The 19,587-nt window shown below is 36.5% G+C and overlaps 1 protein-coding gene across 1 annotated transcript; it reads right to left on the bottom strand.

Annotated features, from left to right (window-relative positions):
- Positions 1 to 2,784: 2,784 nt before the first annotated feature.
- On the bottom strand, positions 2,785 to 17,631 carry cacng7b (calcium channel, voltage-dependent, gamma subunit 7b). Its single transcript, XM_026284473.1, has 6 exons — positions 17,350 to 17,631; positions 13,010 to 13,205; positions 11,830 to 11,916; positions 11,603 to 11,743; positions 6,036 to 6,181; positions 2,785 to 3,562 (listed from the first exon to the last, which is right to left on the bottom strand). The coding sequence occupies exons 2-6, from the start codon at positions 13,203 to 13,205 to the stop codon at positions 3,092 to 3,094; spliced, it is 1,041 nt and encodes a 346-aa protein (XP_026140258.1). The 5' UTR covers positions 17,350 to 17,631; the 3' UTR covers positions 2,785 to 3,091.
- Between the last annotated feature and the right edge of the window lie 1,956 nt (positions 17,632 to 19,587).

Here is a 19,587-nt window from a genome sequence, read left to right as displayed (position 1 = left end):
TAATATAAAGTGGGACCCAATGATTTAATCAATATATTGTCTGACTACAGCAAACAAGAATACAACGACCTGAAAAAGTGATGGGGTACTTTAATCTGTCTGTGTGTTGATTTCATACTCACTTCTTGTAATGTTAATTGTAAATGTAAGTACAAACATACATAAACATTAATGCTCCTCCTAAATTTTTTCTTCAATAGTTTCCTCACTGAAAAATAACTGGTGTAGAATTTACTTAAAAAAAAAAAATCCACTTAGTAATTGCTTGTAAATTACAAAGTAACACCAAGTAACACTGAATTAAACATGATTATTATAGTATAAAGATTGAAATAGCATTTTCTTCTAAAATGTTCTTCAACAATCTTTGTTTCATTTACAACTTAGAAATATACGTTTTATTGTGACCGTCTAATATCACCAATAATTACAAAATAATTATGATTTATTCAGGCATAAGCCATTTGTTTATTCAGATAGAATCCAGAATATTACAGAATATTATCTTATATATATATATATATATATATATATATATATATATATATATATATATATATATATATATATATATATATAATTATAATTATAACCCAGATGCTGATATTATTCACAATGTGTGTCTAAAAATGTTTAATAAACATACCAAATATCATCCTGCAAATGCAATATGTTAAAATGCAGCAAGGTTTGTCTGAGGTTTAGGTTTATGGGATGGAAAATATAATTAGCAGTAGAATGTGAAGTCCCCAACATAATAGAAACACAAAGCAACTTGCTTTACATATTGCCCTCACTGGTTTTTGCAGGAGATGAGAGAAACAGGCATCTAGGAGATGATGTTAGTACTGCACTGTTAGTACTGCACTGTTAATGAAATGCAATGCTATCCAGCCTGAGAAAGAGCACTGAGTTCCGCAGAGGGAGAGAGAGAGACGGAGAGGGGGTTGTATGGAGGGAGGGAAGTGAAAAATGGCAGGTTGAATGCGACAGATGCCTCAAAATTGGCTTAGAATGGGTGAGAGTCTATTTCTTATGGTTTCAGTCGTTTTAAAGATCAATAAACACTCAGTGTGTGTGTGTGTGTTTGTGTGTCTGGGATGTGTGTAAAATAATCTGATGTCGAGTAAAACGTGAAAGCGTGATGCATAATCATGTGAAAAGACTAGTCCCAGTTTTGAACCAAGTGTTTTTTTTTTTTTTTTTGGCCTGCCATTGGTATGGGCTCATGTAAGCGCGTGGCGATGCCAAGATATGATCCTCATTAAGCAGACTGTCAAACGACCAAACTCGGACATCTGCACAGTAGTACAGTGAACTACGACCTTCAAAGGTTTTCTCGACCGATTTTCATATTCATTTCCTCTCTCCACCTCTCTCTCTCACTCACACACACGGAGAAGGGAATGGCTAATGCTGGGTGACAGCTCTTTCAGGCAGTAATGTTGGTGAAAAGAGAGCTATATCCAACTCTTGACTGACACACACGGGCGGACTCCCCACCCCCTCATACAAGTACACACTAACACACACACATACTGTATTAGCTGTTTGAGATACTATTAGTAGGATTGGTGCACACGCATATGCAACACATTGGAGAAAGGAATTACTGAAATGCGACTGTTGTGACATCCTACTCAAACACAAACACGCAGAGATAAAAATAGAGAGATGGAGAGACGGTTTTGATCAATTGGACTGCACGCTTCCCTGAGGCAATGGAACGATGAACCGCAGAGCAGAGAAGCACTTAACAGTCCCAGTGCAGAAAATACACACGCAAATATACACACGTTCACATTGCTCTGTCTTTTAATCCTCGAGTATGTGCTGTTTGATGTTGAAATGCATTTAGTAAACCCGGTGTAGTGCAGGGACAACTACGAGGAAGCAATTCTTACGTTATTTTCTGTGTTTAGTCTATGCAACTATCGGCAACAAACGGAATTGCAGGAATAAGCCAAACAGGTTTCCTGAAGACACCCCTGTGATAGACATTTTACACTTAAAGGGTAAGTTCACCAAAAGATGAAAATTAGCCCATGTTTTACTAAAGGGACAGATACAAACATACAACAAAAAACCAACAACACTTTAGTCTCTGGTGTAATAGACATTGTCGTTTCATAGTCTAACAGTTTTAATCTGGTCAACATCTATTTGTAGCTGTGATTTGTTTTACTCATTCACAATAATTGTGTATGGTTACAGTTGTTTTTTTACACAAATATATATATATATATATATATATATATATATATATATATATATATATATATATATATATATATATATATATATATATATATTGCCGCATGCTCTGCGTTGACTTGAACGATTTCAGCACCACGGACAGCGCTTAAAGCTGCTGCTTCGATACAGTCTCTTAACCACTAGAGGGCGCTGTAAACGCTGAAAATGTCAACTTGACTGTCAGGCAAGTGCTTCTTTTGTGGACCTACATATGATATTTAGTAAAGAGTCTTACAAAATAAGAACATTTAAATTATTTTAATTTCGTTTTTTTCCCCCACTTAATTTGTCAACATTCTGCAGAAAGGCAGTGAACCAACTCACAGCCAAAACACAACAGTACACAGTATTTATACAAGAAATATTAAATATTTCTCAACTGCTGAAAAAAAAACATGTTCATTTAAAATTTGTTCAGTAACAAGTAATTCCCACTTTAGCATTTAATGATAAATTTAACACTAAAACTAACAATTCACAGATTCCATGATGAGAAATAACTTAATTTCAGTAATGTATATATATATATTCTACCACCAATAGAAGGCAATAGTTCTCATATGTGCTCTAATATGTATTTTCTAAATGCATGAATTGTCAGTTCTGTTGTGTGTGATTGTCAAGTGTTCTGCATGAACCCTCATTCGATCCATTGCAGTTTAATATGCTACAATTTCACAACATTCAGTCTTAAAAAGAGGCCTTTTGTTACAAACAGTAACTTCCTTTTCTCGTATAAAAAACTACATCTTACCTTACATCATATTTCTGTTTCTCATTGTTTATGCATTATCTCAGTAAAAACAAACACTCTATAAACTTTCTCTGTCTGCGTTTAGCATGGTGAGGCACTCATGCGAATATGTGTGTGATAGTGTGGGGGTGGCACTGCAGTGGGAGCCACAGACAGAGGCAGGGTCTGGGATGCTGCAGCTGCCCCGTGTGCCCCAGGGTGGAGGGGATGGTTGTGGGGGAATGGAGCTGCAGAACCTGGTGATTGTAGCTGGTATCCAGCTCCAGAGTTGGGGCTGGACGCAGCGGTGATTCCTGGAGATGATGTGCTCTGCTGGCCGCTGATCTTCGGTGGGGGGTGGGGGTTCTGCGTGAGCTGGATGGAGATATCGCTGGAGATCTCGGAGGCGCTCCGAGCACGCTGGGGGGGAGGCCAGGTCTCTGGGTGCAGGTACTGGCCACTGTAGTCGCTGCCCTCCGAAAGGCGGGGGCGATACAGAGCCGGGTGAGGCCTATACATCTCCTCTTCAGCATAACGCTTCATAAAGAGATACACTGACATCACACCAGCACCCTGAGAGAATTAGAGAAAGAGTTTAACAGAGAGCGAGAGAGAGAGAAAGAAGAGATGCTCAGGACAAATGTGTTTTACATTTTCAGTCACGCTTTATTTTGAGGTTCAATTGTTGCCATTAACAAACCATTAACTATACACTGTAAAAAATAAGTGTAATTTTAACTGTAAAATTTTGTAAAAACGCTACGGAAAAAAACTGATAATAGGTTAACAGTAAGTTCCCGTACTATATACAGGGAAAAACTGTAAAAGATCTAACAAAGCATTTAATGTAAATTTACAGTAAAATTCTGTTAATTATACAGCTTTTAGAAGTAAAAAAAGAACAAATCAATGTATAATTTACAGTTTAAAACTGTAAACTGATATTCCCAGAATTCCCTGCGTGACACTCCACGTTTGAAAGTAATTTGTTTAAATAATCATGTTTTTAAATAGTTCTTGCTATCAGTTCTGTACATTTGAGCTTTATGTTACATCTTCTGTTGCTTAATGAAAGTTTTTTGCATTATTTAAGTATCACGTGTGTTACCATGATGGTGTTTTGTGTTTCCATAAATGTGCACCTTCTATATGTTAATATATACTTCTGCTTGTGGTGAAGCTACTTGTGATGAGCTTTGATACTTCATGTGGCTTTCTCTTATACAGTACCATCTTTATTATTATGGTGGTTGTCAGTATTTTCAAGGTACAAAACAGATTTAATTTTGTGTGTTGTTGAATTTACTGGTTTATATTCACATTTTCTGGTTTGTAAATTACAGCTTTATATTGTAAAATTAACAGTTTTTGACGTAAATGTGTTTACAGTTTTCTGTATTTTTACAAAATTATTCTGGCAACCACAGCTGCCAAAAAGTTTTTGTAAAAACAACAAGAAATTTTTTACAGTGTACGTACTTTTGGTATGATTTTTTTATGTTTTTAAAGGAAGTCTCTTAAGCTCACCAAGTAAAATACAGTAAAAAAATAAAATAATAATAATAATACAGTAAAAAAGTAATATTGTGAAATATTGTTTTAATTTAAAATACATGTTTTCTATTTGAATATAATGTAAAATGTGTTTAATTGCTAATTCATATTTTTTATTATTATAAATGTTGAAAACAGCTGTGTTGCTTAATATCTGTGTGGAAAATGTGGAAAGGACAACATTATTTTGGGATTTTTTTTACTTTCTTAAAAATGTTAAACTGTGTAAAAGTCTTCGCCGACAATTTTTGATCAATCATTTAAATTAACATTGATAAATAAGAGTTTTTACATAAATAAAAAGGTCTTATTAATACCAACTTATAAACAGTAGAGTATTAACAGATAAATTATAGGAAGATAATTTGGTTATCCTAATAAAATCAGAAGTGAGCCTATGAGAGTAATGCTGCAGACCTGTGGGGTTATTTATAATGATTAATAATTTCTTATTTGCATTTATTAGTAATCTCATCTTTTTAAAGTGTTTTGAAAATTGACATTTATTATATGTAGTTTGAAAATATGCATTAAAGAAATTACAGATTTATTTAGGTATCCATGTATGTGTTTAATATTTTTTGGGTAAATATGGCAAATAAATAAAGCATTTCTGACAGGTTGGAAATAACAGCAGAATGCAGAGGAAATACTGTTTTGTGGTTACGCGACCACACTCCTCATTAAACAAAGAAAAACCTGAGGTGAATATACAAGATGATTTTACAGCAATCCTTCTTTGCTCTTGCTCTAATATTCTCTCTCACACACACACTGACAAACTAATGTTTCCTTTGGCGACCATAATAGTAAAAGGATCCTGCTGAATCAAGCAGAAAAAAAAAGAGTTAGAGCTTAAACTTCAGTTTTGCTTAATCTTCACTTTTATGGGAACACAGAATAAACGGCTGACAAACAGTTTGTGATTTGCAGCTCTGACTGCTCCATCATTCATGTCATCTTCTTCTGACTTTCATAATCATCTCGATAACATCTACACTTCAATCAGAAATAGAAGAAAACCCAATCTTATGTGGTTATCGTGAAGAAAAAGAAATAAATATGTATATGTTGCAAATCTCTTAAACTGACCTCCTTGAGCTCAGGTTACTTAACGTTTTCCTATTGCAGTCAATGAAACAATGTGATTAAGTGCTCTAAATACAATATTCAGAGCCTGAGTAGCAACTAAAATAGAGCACATCTGAAGCTTCGCATTCATAATACATAAAGAGCACATTCGAAGCTCCTGCCTTCAACTGAAGTGTATGTCAAAGCAGGGTTATGTTAAAAGCATCTGCTTCAGCAGCATCAAGTGACATAATTACAGTACCATCATTTGTTAAGTCCCTCGGGCCTAGAAGAATGGATACATTCAAGCCATTGAAGCTTTCACAAGAAATATGACTACATCTTGGCCATTCAAGGGGCTATGAAAAAATGACAACCAAAAAAGGCACTGATATTTTGGACTGAAATGTCATCCTCTGACCTCTTTGAGCAGGAAGGAGCTGGCAGCAAAAGCAAAGGACCAGCCGTAGCGGTAGTTGAAGAACTGCTCTGGCTCCCGCGGCCTGTTCATTACTTCATCATTGATACTAGAGATATACAGCACCAACCCCACCACCAGACTCAACCCTGAGAGAAAGAGAGACAGAGAAAGAAAACAATTAAGTGAAGAAAAATCAACAGACCACCAAGATGGCACCTGCTGAATAACAAATATTAAATGCAGCTGCAAGAAAACTAAACAGAAACAGAACTAAAACACATAGTTAAATAACTGCAGTGTGACTGCACTGGACCAACTTAACACACACACACACAAGTACTGTACACACTCCAGGGCTCTGCCTGGCCACTGATGAGAGGACATCAGCTCCATCTAAATAAATCACATCCCCAAACTCTCCTCACTGCAGGCACAGCAGGCTAGGAGAGATGCATGGAGGACGGAGGAGATAAATCTGCTTGGTAAGTTTGATGTCAAGCATGACTGTTTCTGGGTCCAAATGCTCTTTAAGATGCCAAAGGCAAACAACAATGCTAACATACTGTACACCTACTGTGTCCTGGAATATAATAAATAAATAAATAAATCCTAACCTTTACATCCATATTGAAATTTCTGATGGTAAGTCTTTTATGAATGCTGTTAGCCCAGTGACTTTATACCACGAGTTCTTAATAAATTAGCGTATATTTGTAATAAATAATGCTCATAATTGGCTGTTAAGTATGAAGTGAACTGAATTGAGTAGAGGCTTGGACTAGGATTTATTATACCTTCCATTGCAACTTTAAAGAGTAACTTGAAAACTTGCTTTAAAATTCATCACCCATAGACCATCCAAGATGTAAAAGAGTTGTTTTTTGTTGGAACATGTTTGGAGGAATTCAGCATTACATCACAGTGATGCAGTGAATGGGTGCCGTCAGAATGAGAGTCCAAACAGCTGATAAAAACAATAATCCACAAGTAAAACACTACTCCAGTCCATTAGTTAACATATTATGAAGGCAAAGAAAGCATGTTTTTAATAAACAAATCCCTCATTAATATGTTTTAATTCATAATTATGTCCATTCCCTGTTGTCCTCTCACATCAAAATCCACCGACATATTTGTTAAGAACAATATTGGACTGTTTTCACTTGTTCTTGATTTGAGCATATTTCTCTCCTGATTCAGATGAGATGACTTTTTCACTAGAAAAATAAATATTATGGATAGAGGAATTATTTGAGGGAGTCTCGTGGATTATTTGTTTATTATTTTTCCAACTGTTTGGACTCTCATTGGACTCTCATTCTTACGGCACCCATTCACTGCAAGGAATCCATACAAGTGACTGCAAGTGATGTAATGCTAAATTTATCATCTTTTTCAGATGAATAAACAAACTCATCTACATCTAAGATGGCCTCAGATGAGTACATCTTCATAAAACTAGAATTTTTAAGTTGTGGCAGCATACACTTAAAGATGCGATAGATTCACATACAGTTCTTGTTATGTTTCCCCTTTAATGGTGTTTCGTTGCTGGTGGCAGGGTGTATATAAAGGGGTCATATGATGTATTTTCAAGTTTTCCTTTCTCTTTGAAGTGTTACAAGCTGTTTGTGAATAGATAAGATCCCTAAAGTTGCAAAGACTAAAGTCTCAAACCCAAAGAGATATTCTTTATAAAAGTTAAGACTTGTCCACGCCCCACTAAAACGGCTCCTTCAAAAATGCCCCACATGTCTATGTCACGATGTGGGAAGATTTGCACAACGCGACCAAATGTTTACGCAAAGAAAGAAGTCATAACTTTTATTCTCGCTGTTGCCACTAGTGCCATGTTATGGAGGCGCTGTGTGTTTCGAAGTGAAAGTGAAACTACTTTGTTTGGCCTTCCAAAAGAGGACACAACTAGAAATCAGTGGTTAAGTTGTATTTACAACACTGTTCCAACAGTTCAACCCAAATGGAGGACTGTTTCCTGATCCTGGGAGAGAACACTACAATGCCAGCTGTTCTGACTCTCAGTATGTAAGTAGGTTTACATATATAAAGTATTTGCCACTGATGATTCAAGCGTGAGTTTTGAGCAGTGTAAAGCAGGGGTTCTCAATTCCAGTCCTCACATCCCCCTGCTCTGCACATTTTTTATTTTTCTCTTATGGCTTCAGAAGTTTGTTCTATCCGACCGTAAGTGCCCTGCGAAGTGGACATAACGGGAGTTAACAAAGGCCTTGTCCACACTAATACAATTTTGTTTGAAAACACATCTTTTTCTCTCCATTTTGGCCTTCCGTCCACACTGAGATGGCGTTTTTAGTTTTCAGAGCTTTTTGAAAACGCTCTCCAAAGTGGATAAATTTGAAAACGAAGTTCTCGTGTTGCAGTGTGGTCTGTGAAAATGGAGGCTTTTGAAAACGATGAAGCAATTTTAGTCATGTGATGAATATTATATCAATAGATATCAGTGTTTATACTGGTATTGTGCATGTTATGTACTATGCACTTTCACACTATTGCTACAGAATGTGTTACTTTGTACACTCTTCATATCTCAGTCCTGCAAAAGTGAAAGCAAATTTACTCGCAGTTGCTATTTGTGGTAAAACATGAGGGCAGTTGCGTTTTAGATCAGACATACAATCGTAAGTGTGTGCGACCTGGACGCGTCGGTGAATGGTGGGTTCTTTTCGTAAATAGAATAATCCTGTCAGAAGAACTGCATAAAAACGTATCATGTCTGTTCCATGTGTATCATCTGCAGTGAACTTTTTTGAGGCTTTGCACATGCACAGAAAGTGAATTTAACATTTACTGATGTCTCAGTGTGGATAAGACAAAGTTTGCAAAATGCTTGAAAACGCTAGTGTGGACGGAGAGCATTTTAAAATGAAAATACCATTTTCGAATTCATCCGGACTAATGTAGACGTAGCCAAAGAGAGACATGCAAAATATGCAGAGCTGGGGGGCGTGAGAACTGTTGGTGTAGAGAAACACTTGCTGATTTTCGTTTCTCCAATCACAAATGCAGACATGGTTTTATGTTTATGCGGCATGATGCAGTTTAAACCAAAAACACAGTATAAGTCATTATAATCATTAATTATGTCCCCACTGGATGCAACAAATGCCTTGTTTGTAATGGGCTTTATTGTTTTTGTCTTGTCTCGCTGGTCTTCTGACTGGGACACACGTCACAGTATGTTAAGGGACGTAACATTTTTGTGACACGCTTGAGGCAGTCGGCCAATCACAAAGCACTGGATAGCTGGTCAATCAGAGCACACCTCACTTTTCAGACGATAAGCATTGTGAAAAATGTTTCAGAAAGGCGGAGCATAGAGAAGAAACAATAATGTACATTATGTGGAAAATAATGTGTTTTTTTTTTACCTTAAACCACATAAACCAATTTCATTACACCAAATACACAAAATAATGTTATTTTTAGCAACATCATATGACCCCTTTAAGAGAATGTCTTCTTACAAGATCATTAAAGCGATGGTCGTTTACGACTTTTGTTTTGACTTCCTCTGTGTTCATTTGTTCACGCGATCATCTACATGGTGAATTATTCCTTTAACAGTCAGAAGCTAGCAGATTGTGCGGAGCAGAGGAATGTGAGTATGTGTGCGGGTTTTGACAGAGAATGATGGCAAAACTGTAAAAGGAACAGGGTGAGAAAAGCTCACACTACGTGCACAAGTCAAGAAATGCCTGTAATATGTTTTGCAACAGCCGGATGAACGATTCTCTCACTCACATACACAAAACAAAAACACAAACATCAGCTACGTTTCACAGCCACTCCATCGAACGGCACTATCAGCGCACTTAATCTTTACTTTTTAATGGCTTCTTTCAACTGAGGCACTTTTATCAGCCCCGAGCAGTCTGAAATGCCCATTACATATTCAGCAGCAGGCTGATAGAGAACGCAGAGAGAAAAGGACAAGTAAAAAGGTGTTTTTCAAGGGCAGTCTGTCGGAAGTTTGTGCTGCAAGAGGAGAGAGGTGTTTTTGATAAAGCTGAAGGTCTTTTCTGGCCGTGTGCAAGGTTGAGGCAGCGATGCAGTAAACAACCGTGGCATCTGCATACAAATAAGCTCTACATTCAGGTTAGGGTTAGACTCTCACTGCAGTTCATGAGGGAAAATGCATTTATTTAGCACTTTTTTAAAATTGCCATTCTATTAATACTATCATTCTAATAATGTTATTAAGATTCTCTTATTTTAATAACTTTTTTTATATATATAATGACAGCAGCAATCAACAGAACTCCACAAGTTTACCACAATACTGTAGATCATTTTCTCCAGCATGATTTGGGAATGATCTAAAGGATTTTGCCTGTGTCACAAATTTGCTGGTTTGATTAGGGATCAAGAAATGAACAAATTTTGTAAATATTAAATGTATAAAGTGAAAAGTAACTTTTAAGTTTAAATATTTAATCAAAAGATCATCTTGTGTTCTTAAGTGTCACAAATGTGCTGGATTTAGGGACCTAGAATTAAACATATTTTATTAAATATTAAGTATTTAGCTAAATCCTCCATTTTTATTGTGGAAATACAAATTCTGTATGTAAATGTTTAGGTTTCAGGATTTAAAAAAAGATAGATAAGACATCCTACTCTTGAACAGTGTAACTATACGGTTAGTTTAAGTTAACAGACAATAATAATTAAATCATTAAATTTCATATGAGCTCTTTATATTTAGTTAAATTTGTGCTGCAATGCCTACTAGGGTCTCTGAAACCAATTGAACATGTTTTATATTTTATAATCTTGCTGACCTCTGCTGGTGCAGCACTGAACTGCATGCTCAGATATTTGAGGTATCTATTGGAAAATAAATCTGGCACCATTGACTGATAACTTTAATCTTTACATTTACATGATATAGGACACATCGGGCAGTCGTGCTTACATGAATAAATTAATAAGTGTTTATGCTCTGTGTTAGAACATTACATGAGAAAATAATAAGTGCAAAAGATATGCCATCGCGTAATGAGAGCTATCACATGACAGAGGGTTAAGATATCCTACTTGTATGATAGATGTGCTATTTTACAGAATAACTAATGCAATAAAAATACAGGATTTCCTCCAAAGAAACTCTGCATCCACTGCTAAATAAACAGATGGAGCGATTTCATGCTCAGACAGAGGTTTATGATTGGAGGAGACCTCATTAATGTAATACAGATGGTACTGCTGCGTACCGGTGAGTACAGAACACAAAATCCTCACAAATTGAATCTCCCTGAAAAAAGATTTTGTATTGAATATGCCATGAACTATTTTTGACCGTAAGAGAATTTTAGAAAGAGATTTCATTCAAAAGAATGTTCCTCCAGGCCTATTTGTGATGACATAATGATATCCTATAACCTAAAAGTGTAATATAATATGCACAATATAAATGTAAAATATCAAAAAAACGGAGGAAATTTGAATAGAACTTATAAAGGGTCACAACTTATAGATTCACTGCACCAGGTGTGTCCTCCTCACAAGAAGGAAAGGTTTCGCTCTACCTGAGAGGATGAAGAAGATTCCAGAAACGAAGGCCAGGATGGTGCGCTGCGGACGGATGTGGCCCACGTTACTGATGATGAAGGCCATGAAAACGAAGAGCAGGGACACCATAGGGAAGGGCGTAGCTGTCCGCACCATCTCTGCCAGAACAGAAGATACATGTGTGTGAGAGAGCTGTGCGAGGAAATGTGGACATGTTACTTTGATTTGAAGTACGTTCACTCACTGAGGATATTTGCAGTGTTTTCTGTTGTGATTTCAATCTCTGGCTCGGTGAAATACTCAGAGGCCACACATCTACCTTTCTCTGTACCTAACACAGTGAGACAGAGGATATAATTAAAGATGTTTATATAAATACAAAATACAGGAACTACATCAATATAAATCAACACACATTTAATTTTAGCATATTATTAATATTGTCGCCAATTTTATGTGTCTTTTTTGTTTAAAGGAAAGTTCAGAATTCATAAAAACAATCATAAAAACAAATAACACATGATTATTTTATTTGACAGACAGTATTTTAATAGTATGAAACAAACAACACAATAAAAGTAATTCTAAGTAAGATGCTCTGATACAAAGTAAAAAAAAAAAACATTCTCTGACATGAGTAGAATGATAAATTATAAAAAGAAAAAAATCATTTTTGCATTACACATTGTCTTAAATAGGTGTTTATACATGAAAATCTACAATATATTTTTAATATTTTACAATACCGTTCAAAAGATTTGGGTGGGTAAAAAATATCATGTTTTCGAAAGAAGTCTGTTTTGCTGATCAAAAATACTGTATAATAAAAACAGTAATACAGTGAAATAATATTACATTTTAAAATACCTGTTTTCTAAATGTAAATCTAAATGTAATAAATTACTTTGATGGAATTTTCAGCATCATTACTCCAGACTTCAGTGGCACATGATCCTTCAGAAATCATTCTGATGTGCCACTAAAGAAACATTTTTATTATTATCAGCTTGAAAAACTTGTATGTGTTACTTTTTTCAGGATTCCTTAATTAATAGAAAGTTAAAAAAACAGGACTGATTTGAAATATTTTTTTTTGCAACATTATGAATGCCTTTACTCTTAATTTTGACCAATGTAATATATCTATGCTGAATAAAGTATATATATATATGTATGTATGTATGTATATATATATATATATATATATATATATATATATTATTATTTTTTATCTATCTATCTATTGACCCAAACTTTTGAATGGTCATGTACATATACTGTGGTCAGGTGTGTGTGTGTGTGTGTGTGTGTGTGAAGAGTGTCCCTTGCAGGCAGATCAGCATTTTTGGCCATCCTTGACATCCGAAGGTTGTCTCTTAAAGCACTATCTAAGACCTAAGTGAGTAATAGGTGTTTGTCCGCACCTGCTATGAAGCATACTCTCCAGAGGCCTGAATGTAATGCCATCTTGACATCGACAGTCTGGTTCTGCTGCAGTACGATTCCCTCCTCCATCAGCAGCCAATAATCTGTCGCCACGGCAACCCCCACCAACAGCAGTCCGCACGCCCCAAACACTGTGGAGAGCAGAGTCAGAGCCCTGCTGCTGCAAGAGCTCATCTGCACACACACACACACACACACAGAGACATATCAACCGTCAGCACACAAGCTCCAAATCACTGCAAAAACACCATCAAATCCAGATCATGAGAGACAGGTCCTGTCCCACTGTGGCGGTAATCAGCCAATCACACGAAAGGTCAAAGTTCGCCTGGCTTAACGGGTGGCATTCATTGAAGCAGAACGTGAAAGATTACTGGCAGTGATTCAGATGGAACAACACACATCACACACACAAGCACCTACAGAGTCATGAGTCATAGCTTTACTGTGCGACACAGACCTCATCCGCACGGAGAAAGAAACCGAAACAGAATCTGATTAAAGCTGCTGTTGGATTACTTCATCCAAAAATAAGAAATCTTTCATTAACTACTCACTCAAATGTCGTTCCAAACCTCTATGACTTCCATTTTTCTGCTGAACACAAAAGAAGAGATTTTAAAGGATTGTACAAATCACTCTTTTCTACAATTAAATGGACTGAGGCACCATAAAAATATTATAATAATGATAAATATAATTGTATTGTGAGTGTTCTGGAGCCGTTCAACTGAATTTGTGAAGAGCTGACAGAAATTGAAGTCATTATTTAATATAATCTTCCCGTCCAGTGAGCCATTAGATCAGACTGAATAATTGCATCAAGTGAGTTGAACTCAATAACCAGATGAGTCAAATCATTCAGACTGGTTCGGTGAAACTGATGATTGTCTTTAGAAAACAATCACAAGTTCAATTATTTTGAGTATTATAATTTCAAATATAGATCTTAAGACCATGTTTATGATGCTTTTGCATCAATTCACTTTTATAAACATCCTTTAGTGCTCTACAGATGACAGAATGTCACACAAGTTTGGAATGAAGGCGAATTAGTGGATTTAAATGAACAGTTTGTTAAATGCTTTGAAATTGTTATGTTAGTATATATTTTTTTAAATTCTTGAGTATTTATTAATATGTTTGACTAGTGTTTGGAACCCTTGGCACAAGGAGAAGCAACATGAATGCAGAGTCCATATAACAATCAAATTTGCACAAATAAGTATTTTAATCAAAAAACAGACATAACTACATTAAAGTAAAAGATAAAATATAAAGATACAACAACATCAAGCCTTGGACTGGCGCGGGTGAGAAAGTCAGCATGACCACCAAACAACGAGAGCAGCAGAGCCCAAGCCCCAATCTCTTCCTCCCGAGGGTGAGAAAACCAGCATCTCATCAGCAGCGTGGTTAATCACACCTGCGCCACAGCACTTAACCTGAAGACACAAAAAGTTTTACCCCAAGACACCTGCTGGACAAAATAAAGTACTACAACCCCTTGGATCGTCGCACTAGCTTCAGTTTTCATTTTATTTTAAGTTTTAGTAATTTTGGCCTTCTGGTAGTTTTATTTGACTCAACTATTGCTTCAAAATTACTATATTTCTTGATTAAAATGAACCCAAAATAGGTTGGAATTAAATGAACATTAATATGATAAAAAAAAGTTGAATCAATAATGAAATAATTGCTTATTAACAAATGTTCACCTTTGATTATTGCCGATGGCTCTAGATTTTATTTACAACCTGTTTTGGATTCATTTTAAGCTAGCCATATAGTAATTTTAAACAATAGGCTAGTTGAGTTTAATAAAACTACCCAGAAGGTTGGGTTAAACATTTAACTCAACCGCTGGGTCAAAACAATGCTGGGATTGTCCATATTTCACCAAGCGCTGGGTTGTATTTAACCCTGCATTTTTTTTTTTATTGTATGGAATACCATATGCAATAGAATATATATATAATATATTTATTTGACCTTCATTTTAATTTTATTTAGCAGTTTTAGTTAACATAACAACACTTCTTTAAAGCTGAGAAAGAAAGGTACAGACTGTAAAAGAACAGTCAAGGCAAGAAAATACGCAGGAATGAAGAGAGGCATTAAATTTACATTAGTGTTCTCTATGTGAAATGTGTTGTAAAACTAAGATCACACCCTCTTTCTGACCCTGTGCACCTCTCTGATTCTCCCAGGGCTGAGCTCTGATCGATTCTTAATTAATGAGGGATGCTTTTTGTCTCGCTTGTGAATGGATGACAGCGCTGACGACATTTTGAAAGGTCTTTTCAAAGTAAAATGTGCATATTGCTCTCTGTCATTGTTTCTGCATCTGTGCCGAACTAATACAGGAACGCTTTCATCCTGTCATTCGCTCTCTACATATTTAAAGATTACGATTTGACACGTGATTAATGAAATGAATGCTGTCATTCGGTTACACGTGTGAGGTTGAAAGAATCCGTTTCCTGTCTCCGCAGTCACTCAGCTGCTGCTGCTATGGCGACATTTATGCTGGATATTTTTTGAAGAGGTTGTATAGAGTATGTGTGAGAGAATGTGTGTGTGCTTTTTTATGCTGTCATTTCCTGTGTGTCTCTCCGAGCTGGTGATTCAGAGCAGCACCCTGAGCAACAAGAGAGGGAGAAGAAGAAAGCATAAGAAAGAGAAAAAAAAGAGACGGAGACTCTTGGCTTCCAAAATGAAACTCAGAAGTCTAGACAAGACTTTAGTGCATCTGTGTGAATATCAGAGAGATCAACTTTTTGCCGTTCATCCTGCTGCAAAGAATGACGCAAGCCCTAACACCAGCAGTCAACACAAGATGAACCTCAGCAAATGATGGACAGATTTTGCAATGCAGTGAAAAAAAAGGCACAGCGTGAACGCTGTGGAGGAAAAGTGCTTGTGCTGAGTGCTCTGAAGCAAACACAACAGAGGCAGAGACCAACAATGTCAAACTCCAGCTTGACCGTCTACACTGAGAAGTTTTTTTTTTTTCACTGAACTCCTTCACCCGCAGCTCTCCTGCCCCCTCAAGGCAGTGTGCTGATGTAGAAGAGAGGTTACTTCTCCGTGACAAAATCAGTCGCCCCAAGTTCCACCTCAAACTTGCATATTAACCCACAGATTTCCTTTTTCATATTTTCACATTTTTGTGGGGTCTGCACATCTGATTTGGTCTGATCTTGACCTTTGCTGAAGGAAATCTTTGTGCACTGACACAACCTGAGGTAAATCCCTTGAGCTTGGTGCCACACAAAGTGTGTCCTTAAAGGGATAGTTCACCCAAAAATGCTGTTCCAAACCTCTATGAATTTCTTTCTTCTGTTGAACACAAAAAAAAAAAAAAAAAGATTTTGAAGAACAGCTGCTGGTATTTTGGAGTGAACAGATCCATTTTAAGTGAACTATTCAAACGCAGTATGATGTCAGTGTGGCTTACAGTAATTATGCTTGATCCAAAATATTAAAGGAACAGTTAACAGCTGAGAAAATATCTTGAAAAAAGTATTTTTGACCATAAAATCAAAATCATTGAGATCCAGTGTTTTATTTTTTGGAGCCCACTGACTTTCAATGTATGGCCAAATGCAGTCCAAAAAGATATTTTATGTTCCACAGAAGCAAGTAAGTCTCCAGATTTGAAACGACGTAAGGGTGAGTAAATAGAATGTTCATTTTTGGTGAACTGTATCTTTAAATATGTTTGCATATTTTTGTTTAAATGAACACTACGTTATCTAGTAGGTATGTGAAAGTATTAAAATAAAAGACATACACTAGAGTGAGGAACGGGGACAGAGAGAAGAGAAAGAGTGCCAAGCCAGATGTAGGCTAATGTATGGAAAGACCTTGGCCCAGTAATAATGGAGTTCCCACCTACATGCCAGCGCGCGCCTCTTGAGGCACTTGACTGAGCCAGTTACAGTCTCAACTACCTCAGCTACCATTCACTCACTTCTGCCCAACACAAAAATGCTCAACAGCTGCTAATGTTAGTAGAATCACCGCATGCCAGTCTCCTTAATGACCCTGGACGTTTACAATTCACAACGGACCACAAACAACGATAAATCTTCCCCTCACGTACCGACACAACACGCGACTCGCTTACAGACCTGCTGGGATTATGGAGACGATTTGTACTCGTTCGACATGCAGCCATAAACGCATATCCGTTCGTTTTCTTTAACTTCTGTCTATAACACCTGACAAAAGTTCAAATGTGCTTCGACTCAGTCACGCATTAGTTGAGAACAGTAAAGAACAATGAAAGCGGACAGAAGAAGCGTGTACTCACCCTGCTCGTGCGCGTGGAGCTGACAAGTATGCAGGCACAAGCCTCACACCAGGGGTGCCTGGCAAAATATCCGCGCTCTGTCTCTCTCTCCCTCGCTCGTCTCTCCCTCCCTCTTTCTTTCTCACCCTTACGTGCGTATTTCCCACTGATACCCCGTTCCGTTATCTTCTCCTCCCTCACATCTGCACGCTTACCGTCCCTCTTTTTATCCCAGCAAAACGAAAGAGAACAAAAAGCAACGCAGACGTTGTGCGTATGAATATGTAGTAGGGCTTGGGTAGTGCGCAATGGAAAACGTACTTTGCATTTTGGATGGATGGATGGAAATATTGTATGAAGCTTATATCTTGCGTCTGCTTTTGACAGGAAAAGACGGTTGATATTTCAAAACATTTATGGCTTACACATATCAGTTTGATATTGTATGTATAACAGCCAGTATAGGATATCCATGCTGACTTTCAATTTCATGTTTTTGCATTTAGATTACCTTTGCAGTCATATTTTTGGTTATTTTAATTAATCTTTGCTAATAATTAGCTAAAAAGCTAATCATTTAATAGCAATGCCATGATGAAAAGTTAGTTCATTCAGACATTGTTAGTCACATTCACAAATATTTGCAAATAAACGACACTGAGTTAAACGTGGAATTTCAAACTAGACAGTCTGAAATTGTATTTTGTACTCGAATAATCAGGTTATTTTTTTAAATAGTGTTAATTTGTTGTTGTTGTTGTTGTTGTTGAAAATCTCTAAACAACTACCCAATTTTCATACTGTGCATTACATTCTAATGCCTATTATGGCTGTAAGTGTGTACATTAATTGGTTGCGTCTGTAAAATGGTAGACCTGTCAAATTCTAACAATCACCCTTAAGTAAAAGAGAAAGAGAATGTCAGTAAATTAGTTTAGGTATGGAGGGAAATACAGATTGGTCAAAAGTGTATTGTGAGAAGACAATCAGGCAAAGAGCGGCATAATTTACAGTAAATGAATGAGTTAGAAAAAGAAGACAGAACACTCATTTTCTCCTTACATTTGTAATTAGTGCAATTTCCTCCTTACAATTTGGTCAGAATTCAAAGGGAAGTCTTTGCAGCAACATCCAAGATTTACAGTAGGGTACACGATGCCACGGAATCTTTGTTGGATTGAGCAGCATCGTGAATTTGTCTCTTCTGAAACTCAAAAGAAGATGCATGTATGATTACTGGGTCCCTTTTAAGAAACATGCAAAGTCTCTCTGGGAGAAACTAAAATATTCAAGAGATTGCATGCATATGAATATGCAAACACACTTTCACCTTAAATGGAAAAGAAAAAACATGGATAAATGTTCACTTTTGTCGTCATCCATGTAAAAAAAATCAAGCCTCTTCTTATCTTTTCTCAATTTCTTCTCCCTGTTAGTCTCATTATACTTTATAGTGGCCTTAGCCTCATGATAAAGTATTTTAAGGCATGATATCAATAGCATAGTACACTCCGACCTCAAGAAGTGAAGAAGGGAAAGAGAGAGATACAGAGACAAAATTCTACATTATATTCAACAACACACAACAAGCAAGCATTTCTATGAACACTTTTTTACATTTTAGATGCTGGAAATCTTCAGTTCAAGAAGGAAGATGAGGTCACAGAACTAAAAAGAAAGCCAGAGTGGGGAATTAATAAAAATAAAGAGGAGTGACAGAAATGAAGACAGTTACAGTAAGGAGGTTAGGGTAGTTTTTAATAGGCAGGGTATCTAAGGGTATCCTGTTATATCACTCAAGCCCACGGGACAGCGAGAGAGAAAGTCTTGAGATTTAGAGATGAGCATAAAGGTCTGCCATCTCATCAGCACCAACATAGACACCAGAGATGTGACCAGTGAGAAGAGGCCAAACAGGTGAAGGATGGAGTGAACATAAAAAAAGGACTCTGTTTAAGTCATCTATTTTATTTTCGCACTTTGAAAACACAAAACAAAACAACTCAATACAAAATCATTATGCAATGCTTCTATCTATCTGTCTATCTATCTATCTACAACACTTAACCAAATTATTTTTGATACTGAGGTTGAATCGTTTATTGTGACTGGAAACAAACAGAGACACAGCATATAGCATAACTAAATCAATACATGGAGTTTTTTTTTTCACTAATTAGTACATTAATATTTAAGTAGCTTTTGTAGATCTACCTACAGAGCTTAGTTCCAACCTAAAAACAAGCACAGCTGTTCACT

This window comes from Carassius auratus, chromosome 16 (genome assembly GCF_003368295.1).
Source record: "Carassius auratus strain Wakin chromosome 16, ASM336829v1, whole genome shotgun sequence".
Lineage (NCBI taxonomy): Eukaryota > Metazoa > Chordata > Actinopteri > Cypriniformes > Cyprinidae > Carassius > Carassius auratus.
Note: the sequence above shows the minus strand (reverse complement) of the source record. Positions and strands in the feature narration are given on the sequence as shown.